Raw genomic sequence first — 14,998 nt, forward strand, 5'->3', positions numbered from 1 at the left:
TCCAATTAAATAAAACAGATTAAACTTAAAAATTTCTCTGAGTTCTGGGGGGGATTTATCCCCGAAACCCCCCCTCGCTGCACCACTGACGGTGATATCTTTATCGAGTCATTGGCAATGCACAAAGTGCGCCAAATATCCACATAGAAAAAATCATTTGCCTTGACTGGGATTCAAACCCGGATCTCCCGATTTCTGGTTGAGTGCTTTAGCCAGTTAACACTTTCAGGATCAAGCCAGAGCATAGGTCAGGCAACATGAAATATGTCATGCCTTCAGGCCCAAGCACGAGTCTGACTCGGGCTACTGTACTTCAGCTCCTGTTTTCCCATGAACGAGTATAATTCGGGTTTTTGCCCTACATAGTATTTGCTTTGCCTTCTTTTAGCTTCACATTAGACCACATTTGGCAGGTCGTGATTGCATAGTGTTTCCACAAATGATGGATTTGTGAACTTCATGATTCAGATTGTGTAGGCAAGCAATATACGGACTTTGTATTTTTCGTCAAATTCATACAATGTTTACAAGAAAACAATTCTTCAATTGTTCAGCTATTGTTTTCCAAATTGGTCTCTATTGTTATTAAAGCTTTATTCTATAAAACTGTAAAATACTTTTACTGTGTCATTTATTTATAATAAAATTTTAACCGTTGAAAAACACTCAAAAATATTGGTCCTCTAGAAAAATAACCACTTCATAGGCCTGGGCTGAAAGTGTCAGCAACCAAGGTGTCATTCTCCCCAGTTTGAGGACTGGCATTGGTATTGGTATCGGTAGCATCAGTAGCTTAACTGGCTAAACTCGCCTGGAAATCGGGGGATCGGGATTCGAATCCCAGTCAGAGCGAATGATTTTTTCTCTGTGGATTTTCAAACAAATAAAGAGGTAGAAAATTTTCAATATCCCGAAATAAATATCTATCCATCAAATTTGAGTAACAGTGGTTCTCAACTTTTAAATTTAATGTAATTCCAAAAATGTGTGTTGTGTATGGAAATCAAAATGTATGAAAGTTGAACTATTAATTTTTATATGTTAATTCTGGGGTTACATTCACCGGGAGAAAAATTTAAATAGACTATTTCTTGTACCCTATTTCTACATGTTCATTAGAATCTACGTGCTGTGCATCTAGTACTGCATAAAACAGCTGGCATATCACTACTCCAAATACAGGGCACACTCATTCTTTGCATTATTTTGCAGGAGGCATGAGTTATTTATTCTTCAAACAGGTATCCACCATTGTATCCAAATTCCTTCATTCAATCCCGGAATTAACACTGAGTAATTAATTGAATGGAGCCTTCTAAGTGCATGTAGATTTTAATGAATGGGAACATGTGGGTCCAAGTCCAAGTTCAGCTCAGGAAAAATGATTTCATCCGAAGATTTTTTACTTTATGCTAATAAATCCTGAAGAGGCATATTATTCTTCTGGAAGCTTTCGAATAAAGTAAAAATGATTTTTCGAAGCTTCCTTTCCTTTGGTAGTCATGCATATGAATAGTAAACACAAATACATATTTAAATACTGATTGAAAATAATTAATCTTGTCCAGGCTCGCCATTCAGTGTTAGAGTCGGGTCTCATCGCTCCAGACGCAGCAAGAAGGATGGGAAAGAGAAGAGATCAACGGAATCATCCTACCTGTCTGAGAAGAAGTCGAGTGATAATTTGTTCAGCAGTGACAAAAGAGCATCAGACTCATACCTAAATGAAAAGCGTGTGACTGATACTTTCTCCAGTGAGAAGCGACATACAGACACATCATACCTCACAGCAAATGGTGGAAGTGGTCCAAATTCCCCACGTAACCTTGACGGTAAGCATTTTATAAAGCATGCTATTAAGCTTTAATTTGAATGAGAATATAATTGACAAATTTTGCTAATTCCAAGTGGTGGTCTGTTTGCTCAGAATTCAATACACATTCTGAAGATGCTAACCAGTTCTCTATTAATGAATTATTTTTGTATTCTTGATTACTACTGAAATAATTTCTTTACACAACTATTTTCTGTTCAATCTAACTAGAGAATTGAGCCTAAAATATCTGCTTTCAATTTGATGAGTCACATGCAATTTAAAATATCGGTGATTTCTGTAGGAAAAATACCTCATCCTTTATTTTTGTACTGTATGATTTTTTTTAATTCTTCCTGGAATCAGCTAAATTTTCCATTTAAATCATATCCTCTTACTTTGCACTCTTGAGTTAATAAGACATTTAGATTTTTATTCTTTTGATTGGTGAAATGCACCATAGGATGCACAGGCTACAGCCTGCTTTTTGTGATTGACAACCTGGTTCTGCTGCTCAACAGTAAGACAAATAGGTAGATTTGATTTCAGGAATATCCACTCCCATCTGATCCATTGATAATCTTGATGAAGCAAATCTTTTAGGCTCCATTCCTATGTTTAAGTCAAATAACTGATTAATTAATTATTCTCATACTAATTATTTTGATGCTAGTTATTTGTAATCATAACCACCAATAACCATCAGTGCTAACTATAAAAAAATTGAGATATTAATTCATAATCTAATTAAGAGTTGGTATTATTTCAAAGCAACTCTTGAGAACTATCTTTGCAACAATTTTCTTTGATTGCTGTTAACTTGGACTGAATCATCACATAGCTGGCTATGTTGGAACAGCAAGTATGGGGTCACGGAATGGCTTAGGCCTTCCTGGAAAGGCCAATGGTTATCAAGATTCATCACTTTACTCACGTCCAAATGGGAAGCAGCGGAGTTCTCCCTTGCTGCTAGGCTCTTCTTATTCCCCACCAGAAGAAGAATCCCGTTACAACTGGCATAAGGGTCACCAGCAGAACCATTCATCCACCCAGCGAACCACCTCAGGGGTGTCTGTTAACGTAAACCCCAGAGGTAGCTACTCATTATAGATCTAGATGGATGGCATGGCGTGTTAAGTGGTACATAGACTTAAAGCCAGGCCTATTGTGTTGCAAACGTTTTATTTTAAATGTTTTATTTTAAACCTTTAGATGTTCATTTCATCAGCCAATGCAGTAAATCTGTAATCATCTGCTAATGAAGGATGAAACAGATAAAAAGGCCATTTTATGCTATGCTTGTTGCATAACTGAGAATCAAATTATTTACCAAATCAATTATGTACTGATATTACTGAAAGCAATTACTAAAATCAGCCAATTTAATATCTTAGCACTATCAGGACAGGAGTTTTGCACTACCTAGAAGGGTGGTCATGGGTCATTTTGACCAGTAAAATTTATCAGCATGAAATATACCCTTCTCAAGTCAGAAACTATATTTTTCCATTTGAATAAGATTTTAAAGACTTTTTCTCCATTAATGGAGTAAAAATGTTATTTGTAATTAATTGTTGCTAATTTCAACTATTTCATTGAATCATGTCAAGAATCTCTCATCCAGAACTGTTCTTAGGGAAATGGAATTGAAAAAAAGGTGTTTTTTTTAATGGGTCATCGTGATCCATAGCCATCCATTTGGAAACTTCCTATAAGCATTTATGAAATTTTATTTCTATATTTGCAAAGTGTGAGTTATTTTACATAAATTCACAAAAATTCAGAGGAATTGGATGGAGAATGAGCTATTAAATTTGAATTTCAACGTAAAATATGAGTCAAAATGACCCATCCCATCCTCCAAGTGTTAGATTTAAGATAGCATAATGAAACTTTAATTTATTAACATTGAATGATTTAGAGTGCCTGCGGGAGTCCAAGCTCCATTCAGAATGAGTGGTAAATTAGATCAGCAAACATCTTTTTTTAATCAATTGCTTACGTCAATTCAAGACCCAAATTTCCTTTCTAATTTCTTGGCTGATTTCAATACCTCGGTGTTCGCCTGAGCATTCTTTAAGATAGCGGTAATTCTTTAAAAAAATTATATGCATTGACCTATTGGTTGCTTATTTTTTCAGTAATATCATTTATATAAATATCATATATATTAATTTTGAATCATAAAATATCCAAGGCTGAGTAATCATCTTTGATTCATGTCATCATTGCCTTCCCTCAACAAAATGTATGCCAGCCATAGTTCTCTTAATTGGTAGTGCAACTAGAATTTTATATCTAATCTGATGTAACCATAAGAATTTTATAGCAATAGGTATTTTATGGTGTTTCATATTTTTTTTTTGTAATATATATTCGTATATATATAGCTATAGGTACATGTATATATAGATGTAGTTTATTTAAGCTGTATTTTTTCATCCTCTTGTGTGAGGTTCTCTCAAGAATGCCTTCATTGGTGCGTGGGCTTACCTACTCCTTTTAATTGCACAATAATCTACTGCACTCATTTTATAATATCCCAGCCAGCACAATCGATAAAGGTTATATGTACAGTGGGGATTGAGCAGGAATAGGGAAATATCACAAGAATATCAATGCCATTCTCAAATTTTCACATTACAGCTAGAGTAATTTTCATTGTTTTCCATGTTATTTGATCAATATAATTTGTCTTGCACTTTCCATCAATAATTGTTTGGCTTTTTTAGATCAAGCTGACATATTTGAAAGCAAATATCCAATAATAGAATTTTAAAAGCTCTTGAAATTGAAATAAAAGAGGAGAGAGGCTTCTTGAATCCTGCGTTTCAATCTTTATCTTAGTATCATTCATTATCCATGCTAAATAAGACATTCATCTTGTCCTTATCATCTGCGTACTTGAGCTGGATCCCCATTGGATCCTTCTTTCAGAGAATAGTGACTCTATTTTACAGGTGTGTGTGTGTGTGTGTTTGTATCACTGGATACTCTCTTGGGATTTTTGGATAGTTGAAAACCTGTGCTAGATGGGATATTTATAATGAATGTCAAGATTGCATATCTTTTGCTTCATGTGGTTGCATGTCGTTGCCCTTTAAAGGTGTTGCTCCAAATTTCATCATGGTTTTTGTTGATGAAATGATCATGTATCGCTTATATGTTATGTTTTCATGATTATTTTGAGGAAATTGTAATTATATTCTTGATAATGCTTTCATGGGTCACCTGTAGATCAAGCTGTATTAATTCCATTGAGCAAAATCTAGTATGTTGATGTGAACCTTGAACTCAAAATCCTCAAATGCTTTGTGCCTTCTCTACTTTATCCATGTACATAGTTATCCCTGCACTTAGGGATTTCTTTAAAGGCTTATCCTATTTTTCTGTTTGCTGTTCTTCATTATTTTGGTTTACATGGTTGTTTCTTTATTGGTTGGTCATTGGTGTTTTGATTTAATCTTGGCATCTTTTTGTTATAAGTGAGGGCTTAGCAATTTATGATTTTCCCAATTTCTGGAATTCTGTTATTTCTAATCTCACGTTTTATTGATTCTGCAAAATTATACTAGCCCTAATGGTTAGGGAAGATTTTTAGATTTAGTTTGTATTTTCCATAAAATTCCTCCTACTATTGTGTTTTGCAGATGTAGAGTTTGGCTATTCAGCACCTCCAGTTTTTGGTATGGTGTTAAAAAAATGGGAGTTATAATATCATGGTGCAAAGAGCTTGACCCCTATCCTTGCTGTGAAGTGGTAGTGTGCACAGTTTGAGCTACCATCTTACCATCAATGATAATTGGGTTGCATTGCTTCAGGATATTACTGATCCAAGCTGTTTCCCATCTGATGGAATATTCTTGCTTTGATACATTTTTATCTCTGTTGTAATAATAATAAATCTCTATTGTTTCACAATGTCTTATAGAGTGCAATGGCCCCTACTAATGATCATGTACAAAAACTGATATACCTTTGTATACTTCACCATTGAAGCAGATGATCCCCACAACAGCCTTGACCACCAACATCACCCTGTTAATGTTTTCACCTGATGTTCCCATTCAAACATAGTTCTCAACAATAGTGGGCCCCCACTTTATGATGGGTTTGATTTTTAAACTCAATCCTTGTCTGACAATAATGCCGATCTGAGCCTAAGATTCTGCTTAAAAATCTGAGCTGATTTTGTGAGAGCTTTTTAAATTTAAAATTTTGCCAATTTTGTTTCCACTCTCACAATGACATCAAAGATGTAACTCAATTCATTATTTCTTCATTAGAAACATTGTTTGATATTACAACATGTAAAAAAAATTTATGACACTACTGATCTTTAAATTCAATCCTTGTCTGGCAATAATGCCTATTCAATTTACAATGAAATTTACGTAATGATCAGCCCTCCAAAATGGATTAATATTGTAAAATGAAGGTCTACCATAGTTGTTTCCTCTTGAGCATGCATTGCATGACTCCTTAGGCAGGCAGTAGTCCTGGGAAAGTTTCTCATGAAAAAGTTTTGATATTTAGGGATCAATATTATGCCCTAGTAATGCATCTACTGCTTACATGATCTAACAGCCCAGAAATAGGGTCCCATGTTGGCTTGCCTATCTTGCTCTTAGCATTCATCGTGTTGCCTTGCTTACTCTGTCCCTTTCATCATTAGCTCCTGTCAATTTGGCAACCTGTAATGTACAAAATGGGCTTACCTAGAGCATGAGGGATCTCTTTGCCCCTGGGGTCATGGTTTGTTTATAAGTCTGTTCTCTATCATGAAAAATGGCTTTTTGTGCCATGGATTGTAGTCCTGGTGATGGCAAAGTACTCCACTTCATTATGTCATTTGTGAAAAGCATAAAGTCTTGGTTTCATATTTGGGGAATGTGTAGTTGATCATTGTACACAATGTTTCATTGTTTCATAGATGTCTAAGATACCTGTGGCAGAATTAATTTTAGAACAGAGGAAGAAAATGAAAATAAGCCTTTTATATTGTTATCAATTTTCATAAATAAAGCTGGATGTCAAGCTATTTATTTATAAATACATAATATGGGTCTTTTTTGGATAATTATTCATCTGCAAATTCTTATACATATATCAACCAACTGATTCTGAAATTGATCATAATATTACAATCCATGTATTAGTTTCAGGAGGAAGCCTTGAACGTAGCAATTCTCCATACAATATTACAGCAAGAGCCTCATCGCCAATGGCTACCAAAGTGTCACTTTCATCCCCTCTTGGCAATAGAGTGTCCACTGATTCTTATTACAATGAAGGTGAGTTTGCTTTGGTTGATTTATCTATATTTTCAAAAGAACTCTCGTATTCAGCTGACATTTATTGTAATCACATTTGAAATTACTTGATAGATTAATAATTATGTATGCTATATAGGTAGTATTTCTCAGTTTTTATTCATTTTTGCAATGCTGGTTTTCACATCTTTTTGTTACTTCTTAGGGGCTAAAAATATTTGCGATGGAGAATAATTCCAAATTATAAATAGTTAACTTCTCTTAAATTTATGCATGTATGTATTCTAATGAAGTCGTACCCTTACTTGTTACAAAAAAAGATAATGCTTTCCATTATTGACATTTTTATCACTTGAAAAAGGTCACCTATAAATTTTAGGAATATAATAAACATGTAATTGAATATCTGGTGTGTGAAATTCATTTGAAAAATGGACTTAATATCCATTAGAATAGCTCTTATGTATATTTGATTTCCTTTTTTCAGAGACATCAAAGTTGACCACATCAACGTCCTCTGTGACAACAAAGACAATGGAGCAGCGTCTGGCACGCACTCACATTATTGACGGTGGTCGGGCATCTCCCTCCTCCCCTATGCTCAACGGAGGAAGTCCCCCAGGGTCACAGAGGGTGTTCAGTGCTCATGTGTCGCAGCAGCACTCCTCTTCAATTGGACAGCACCATTCACCAGATCCGGCTCGCATTCGCAGTTCCGTTTGGTCAGGGCGCAGGGGATCAGTGGATAACATTGATGAACCTGCTGTCGACACATCTTCAAATGTCCGTGGTTAGTGAAGAAAATCATCATTTTAAATTTGCTGCTGTATAAAACCATAGAAGAAATGAAAGCTATATCAAACCTTGACATAATTAACGCATTCCCTGCCATGGACTTTAAGATGAATTCGCCCATTGCACCGACGTGTCATTCTATTTTCTTTTGTTTTAATACTCGTATCCTTTACATTTGAGTTTTCGTGTGCATTCAGCTATGCACGATGCGTCAGTCACATCATATACGTGTAGTCAAAGTAGCTGTGGCTGACAGTGTGCTATGAGCGGCCAAAAGAAAGACTCATTCTTAGGTCAAAATAACCAAAGCGGCGTGGAGACAAGGTACATGTTCAGTCATTACAGTGGTGCCGACTCCATGGGGCCTGTGGGGGCCCCAAAATTTCGTTACAGATGTGAGGAAAAATGTGTCAGGCTTGTCAATTTTCCCCGGAGCGTCCAGATATCGAGATTCAAGTGATCAGGGTTCTAATGTTGATCATATGACTCTTCTAAAATGCTTAAAAAACTTAAAATTCACTACTTACCGGGGCAAGGTCCCGGGTTTGGGCCCCCCCAATATTTTTTGTAAGTCGGCACCCCTGAGTCATTATGACCGAAGCAGCACTTAACGTGCAAAGGCTTTTCAGCAAGTCTTGTTGGGAGGTCCTCAGACAAGAAAGTGAAAGCGAGATACTGCTTCTCGCTCATCAGGCCATATCATGAATAAGGGGGGGCAACCATGAGATGAGGGTGCAGAAAGATGTAATCCAAAAACCGAATTCAATTGAAAGAAAAGCTGTGATTCATCAATAACTGCTAAAAGAAAGACAAAGTATCAAATTTGAAAGCTTTTGTACAAATTGAAACAAAGACTAGGAGGTCGTATGCTGGGCTTGTATTGCTTTTGCAATGAAGATTCCTTTCTGAGTGATATAGAGAACATCATCATATAGACACCCTATATTTGCAAGTCTATTAGAAGAGGTCAGTGGTGGATACACATGGGGAGGCACCTGCATTGCCAAGCATTGCATAATCTCAATTGTAACTTTTGTGTGTCATTAGATAGCACTGTCTAGTACATGTGTATAATAATCTTTACTAGGGGTGGATGGATCCAGGATTATTTTCGGTTCTGGATTCGGATCAGATCCTTGATTTTGGAGCTGGATCTTTCAAATCGGATACTTTCCGATCCAAATGCATTTTCAAATTCCTGACATTGAGATACCCCCGAAGATAGTTCAATCTCTTGGGAAGAGTCACACTATGTGCCAGCCATATTTTGTCTTTTTTATTCTCCACGGCTGAAATTCTCATACTTAACCTCTGAGAGAGCTTTCAAACAAAACTGTTCATGAGTAGGACAAGAATTGCATGCAACGGCACATTCGAAGATAGAATCGGAACTCTTTCCACCCTTATGGGGCATTCACTGAAGCTATTATTTAAAATTTCGGACCCAGATCCGACTTAGGCTACTTAGGATCCGATGTATCCGATGAAGGGCAATATCCGCAGATATTTGGATCTGAGGTATCCAATCTGACCATCCTTAATCTTAACCTTTTCACAACTAACAACAAAAATATACCGCAAAACATTTCTTGACCCAGGAGACAACAGCAAATTTTCGTCGGAGATTTTCCTGCACTGGCGAACGAATCCCAAAAATATACTTTTCCTTGCTCTTCCCATTTTATGATGGTCGTGGGTTCACAAAGTCTTAGATTCGGGGCCAAACAAAGTAAGACTTAGGCTGTACCCTCAAAATCCGGGAGCAGGCACCTTGACCCCTCGTCTTTTATTACTCTCCTTTGTGGTAAGGGACTGCGGTCACTCAATTGTTCATTAAGTCAGTTTTCGAAATAAATATTTGTTCCTTTCTCAAAAAATGTATACTAAGAATTGAATTCTTTGTCTTTTGGGCAGTGCTTATAATTTTTAAACAAAATTCTGCGATAAATATTGACTTGTATCTTGATTTCAGTACATATACATAGCAACATAGAAATTACTGCTGCGTAAAATTCATTAATATTGATGCTAGAGTATCATTCAAAATTTGACAATTCACAGAATGAAACGAGGAATTCAATTTGAACTCTACAATTTGCAAGCATTCAACAATTATCCATAAAGCTAATTCATATAAACAAAACATGATTGACCACGAATCAATGCCACTGGTGGGGTTATAAATCCAGAAAGGAGGGATCCCAACTACCCTCAGAGTCCAAAATATTGCAGAGTCCCCACTGGGAAGGGTCAAAATTGGTTGGTGCTAAGAGTGTGTGATTATCTGCGACACTCATATTAACAAATATCTTTCAAAAATGCTCCGTATAGAGAGCACAGAAGAGTCTCTTGGGGCTCAGCCCAGCAGTCATGCTAAGGAGAGAACTCCACCGTCTCGAAAGGGTTAAATGAAAGTGTTTCCAGCTTGAGCTTTTGATGAAAGCTTGATTTTTTCTATATTCACCACTGAAAGAGGTAAACAGAGAGAGACATTATGCCAAATATAATGTCATAGGAATTCTGGATAAAGTTCTCTCAGATTTTCGACTAGGAGATAAAATCTATCTGATCCAGTGTTTTGAGATCCATCACATTTCTTGCCTTCACCAAAAATATTCTGATGTTTTGGGTAAGTTCTTCAGAAGGAATCCTTTCTTAACCTCATTCATAGGGATATTCATGCACTGTAACCTCAGCACTGAGGATGTCGGAAAGTAATTTCAATGAAATGTCTGTCACCAAGCAGGCACCAACACAGTATGGAACCTAAAATGGATTTACCAAACTATCATGGAAGCCTGAAATCTTTAACACCATATCTGTGATGGAATAACAAGGCTCTTATTAGAAATGAAAATTTAAAAAATCTATTGTAGACGTTATTTTCTTCTGCTTTTAAACTTTAATACGTAAACATGTTATTCAGTTGTCATTCTTACATACTTCATGTTGCTTGATGCTGAATATGCAATTTTATGTCTAACCTCATTACCATTACATACTTTGTTTATTATTTGAAGTTACAACCTCACTTGAATTTTGAGAGCTACTGTAAAATTTACTTTTAACTTTATTTTTCAGTTTCTTCAATTTTGTCATCATCAAATGCTCGTCGTGATTCCTGGGATGCCATTGCTAAAACAAAGTCAATACTTTCTTATGGAAGCCTGGAATCTCTTGCAAACATTGCTGTCGAAAAAAGAGATGGTAGGTTGTTTTCTCTTATATATTCTTCCTTTTCAAAATTTGTTTTTTGCGATTCACCTTAGTCGTAATATTGTATGCTCCTGGCATTTACCAAGTTTTGCATTGGAGAGAATGACAAAATCTTTCTTCCTAAAGACTGAATATTAGATATGGCTTGTGCAGTAATTTTACTTTTAAACTGCCTGCCCAATTAAATATGTAATGTTAAAAAATGCCCACCAAAGAGAAAAGACTGTCTGCAGTCATTCAAAAAATTGTATTTAATTTTTATTTTCTTTTGTAATTATGTGGTACTACAATGTCCATAATTAACTGCAAGTGAAGGATGTAATTCTAATTCTTTGGGCCTAGCAAGATCATAAGGGTGGGAGTTTGGCAAGTCACAAGTCTTCATTCCAGATTCGCTTTGGAACTCTCCATGGACATAAAAAATTTGAACTCATTATTGTGTTATATCATGTGACATAGGCATGCTCATGAAGTAAGATTGATTTCATGTGAAATATTGACTTTATGGTTCATAACCGTTGAAAACTGAATATTGTTAAGGTGTAGTACAGAGACAGTTTTTAATACCAAATTCCTTTGAATCTTCAAAAAACTATGTGTATATATCAGGGTATTTATCTAGGACCATCTGGGTTTAAAACAATTAGTTATACTACTGAGAAATACTTTTCCTTTCTGTAAGGTTTGCATTTGTTTAGCCAATGTGAATTTCATTGATTTCATGATTTTCAACTTGAAATTCACCAATTCAAGGAAAATGGTTTGTATTAGGATACAGAAGTAATTTTGCTTCAAAATTCTGGACTATGCCCATGAGAGTGTTGATCCAAATTTTGTCATCTTGCTTTTCTTCTAAGTTTGTGGGAATAAGTTTTTTATAAAGGCAGTGAATGTATACAGAAGTTATTTCTTAAGATTTTTTAAATTGAACAGTCTGAGTGATTAAAGTGAGATTTGTTAAACTTACATGTTCATCTCTCTCTTTCCATAAAGTAGGTGGAGGAGATGAAGTTGATGCTTCCCACCAGCGAATTTATCGTGCATCCTCCCCTACTGTTGGCCTCAACATCTCCAGCAAGATTCATGACACTGTTGTCACTGGTGATGGTATGCGTTTGGCTCCACTACACCGCAATTCTTCGTTAACCATTACCCTACCTAGTGGAGTAGATTCATCTCAAGTGTCAGTCACTGTGACAGGTAACTATCATTTAGCCATTAGCCAATCCTGTAAGATAGAGGACGTTTAATTTAATTTTTTACCCAATTTCACTTCCATGGGTCACTAATTTTTCTTTTTTGATTTAGTGTAGTAAAAAATAGAGGGGAGTCACCCCCAATCCATCAGTATGTTGTGATATTATTGCTCTCACCTTGCAAAAGTCTCTTTTATGCTATGTTATGTGAGAAGGAGCTATATTTAAGAAAGTGCATCAAAAAAGATAATGATCTTTAATTGAATATTAATTTTGGCACATTCTTTTATTAATTTTTGCTTATGTTACCCAAGATGAGCATTTTGGAACAGAATTAAATTACCTTTATCTCTATCAATATCATAGAACTAAGTTTAAGCAGCCTGAATTCCACCCATTTCTAGGCCTTTCTATCAACAACTTGTATGTTCTGTTTAGGACCATCACGGAGAACTGTTCCAGTAAGAATAATTCATTCCTCTATTAGCAACCGGGAAATTACGGCCCAGTATACTGCTACTGAAATAGGAGAGCACTTGGTTGATGTGCGAATTGGAGATACTAAGGTTCCTGGATCTCCTTTCAGGTAAATATTTTGTTGTAATCGATGCAAAAAATGTACTCTTCTGATCTTAATGAGACCATTTTAAACTTGAGAGGAATCCATGCAATAGCACTGAATTTGAAATTAGCTCATATGATATATTATTGAGTGTAATTAATACAGTAATTTTTATTTCAGATCATATGCATACAATTCATCTGCCATACAAGTTGGTCGCATTCCAAATGGTATCGTTGGCCAGCCGGTTGAATTTGAGAGTAAGTTTATTTTTATTTTCAAATATTTTTGCTTATTGATTGAAAATTTGTGTATATATTAGCATAATTAAAAAAATGATTTTATGCATAGATATTTAAAGTATAATCCTCTCACATATAAAGAGAAATCTTTTATGCTCTAAGCCAGGGGTCTCCAATTTACTACGCCACGAGGGCCACATTCCAACCCCCGAATCGCCCCGCGGGCCGGGTAGCAAATTTGCCGATGACTGAAGTATTCGACATCAACGTCTACTGAAGTATCTGAAGGTGTATTTCTTTGTAATTTTTAAGGCGACTTTGACGTGCAGTACAGCACTGCAATGCTCCTAGCGGCATCTCACTGAGTTAAACGAGCGAGAATCGCGCGCTACTTGAAACGAGTGAGCGGGCCGGATGAAAGCCCTCCGTGGGCCGGATCCGGCCCGCAGGCCGTATTTTGGAGACCCCTGCTCTAAGCTAAAAATTTTCATATAATATCCTCAGAGTTACTATGAAGTCAGCATCATTCATCCCAATAAAAAATTCAAATTCTGATAGCAATGGTGTAACCAGGGAGGGTCTGGGGGGTACGAACCCCCCCAAAATATAAAAACACAATTATTTTCCTTCATAAAAGAAAACAAAATACAGCACACTTCCGATTATCCAGGCTAACAATGGGGAAAGACGGCACAAATAATAGAAAACACGGATAACCTAAACTTTTACTTTAATGTCTTATAATGATCTTAATTTACCTAAAACAAACAACCTATTATAATTTATGCAGTTATTATGTTATTTAAGAGTACTTCCCGAACTCATTGAGAGTTTTCTTTGCCAGTTCGCGATCTTTTTAGCGGCGATAACATGGTTGTACTTGTATTATTAATGCTCCATGTAAGGCCTGGTTTCGAAAACCACACATCTGTGACTGCGTGATCATGGATTCAGAAAAGTGGTTTGCACAAATGCTTCAAAACCATTGCTCGACGTTGGAAACTACACTGTCAGGCACCATGCCACGTAGTCTCGTCTGGTGCAAGTTGCCCAGGTTGCAACTGCTGCGCGACGTGTATCCGTGATCAAGGAGTGCAGTCGCACACTGCGAGGCTTGGAAAATGGGAACACGGAGCTCCCGTGAATGCAGCTAGCGGGTGACCACTTCCATTTTACGAAAGGGATTCAAACGGAAATAAAAAGCTGGTGTATCTTACCATTAATGCCGTGATTCCCATGATTTTGCGTCCGATTTTTTAAAATAAAAATTGTGGAAAAAATTGAGTGAGAGTGAAAAATCATCCACGGATAATCTGCAACCCGCATAAACTGCAGCCGAATAATCTGGAGTCTGCTGTATTGGAAAATCATGAATTTACAAAATATTTCTTCAACAGATGAAGCGTTTTTGATTATGAAAAGTGTTAAAATTAGTTTTAAAACCCATTATATACTGAGTACCCTATTTTTCAAAAATTTTCCCCCTTGGTTTTGGACCCCCCCATTCCCGAAATTCATGGCTAAGCCACTGGCTGAGAGAGCATTCCTCCTGCTTTAATTCTAGTTGATGGATCCAATGCTGGTTCCGGAAACCTTGAGATTTTGGTTAATGGTGGTCATGTTACCAGTTCTGTACGCAATTTGGGTGTGCAGAGATTCCTTGCATCGTTTGTACCTCATGAGGCTGTGCTTCACGTGATCGAGATGAAGTTCAATGGAGAAACAGTCCCTGGTAAGTGATTTTCTGAATATTAAGGGTGCTTGGATAGCATGAAATTCAAGTTGAGTTGAAGAAAATACTGAACTCGACTTGAGCAGAAGGATTGGGTGCTTTTTTGTGGCAGATAGACTGTGTCATAAGCTTTCAGGACTGCCACTGGGATAGGAGCTGGAATGCTGCC

At 36.4% G+C, this 14,998-nt stretch overlaps 1 protein-coding gene across 2 annotated transcripts in view; it reads left to right on the forward strand.

Moving 5' to 3' along the window:
* LOC124160970 (filamin-A) overlaps nucleotides 1–14,998 on the forward strand; it is a 298,897-nt gene that overhangs the window by 159,256 nt on the left and 124,643 nt on the right. Inside the window, exons 11-19 of one of the 2 annotated variants that reach the window (XM_046537107.1) lie at nucleotides 1,569–1,832; nucleotides 2,655–2,906; nucleotides 6,973–7,107; nucleotides 7,574–7,876; nucleotides 10,963–11,088; nucleotides 12,091–12,297; nucleotides 12,732–12,879; nucleotides 13,036–13,115; nucleotides 14,662–14,829. In XM_046537107.1, the coding sequence (XP_046393063.1) occupies nucleotides 1,569–1,832; nucleotides 2,655–2,906; nucleotides 6,973–7,107; nucleotides 7,574–7,876; nucleotides 10,963–11,088; nucleotides 12,091–12,297; nucleotides 12,732–12,879; nucleotides 13,036–13,115; nucleotides 14,662–14,829 (1,683 nt within the window). The remainder of the gene's footprint in view (nucleotides 1–1,568; nucleotides 1,833–2,654; nucleotides 2,907–6,972; nucleotides 7,108–7,573; nucleotides 7,877–10,962; nucleotides 11,089–12,090; nucleotides 12,298–12,731; nucleotides 12,880–13,035; nucleotides 13,116–14,661; nucleotides 14,830–14,998) is intronic. The other variant, XM_046537108.1, reaches the window with a different exon arrangement.

This window comes from Ischnura elegans, chromosome 6 (assembly GCF_921293095.1).
Source record: "Ischnura elegans chromosome 6, ioIscEleg1.1, whole genome shotgun sequence".
NCBI lineage: Eukaryota > Metazoa > Arthropoda > Insecta > Odonata > Coenagrionidae > Ischnura > Ischnura elegans.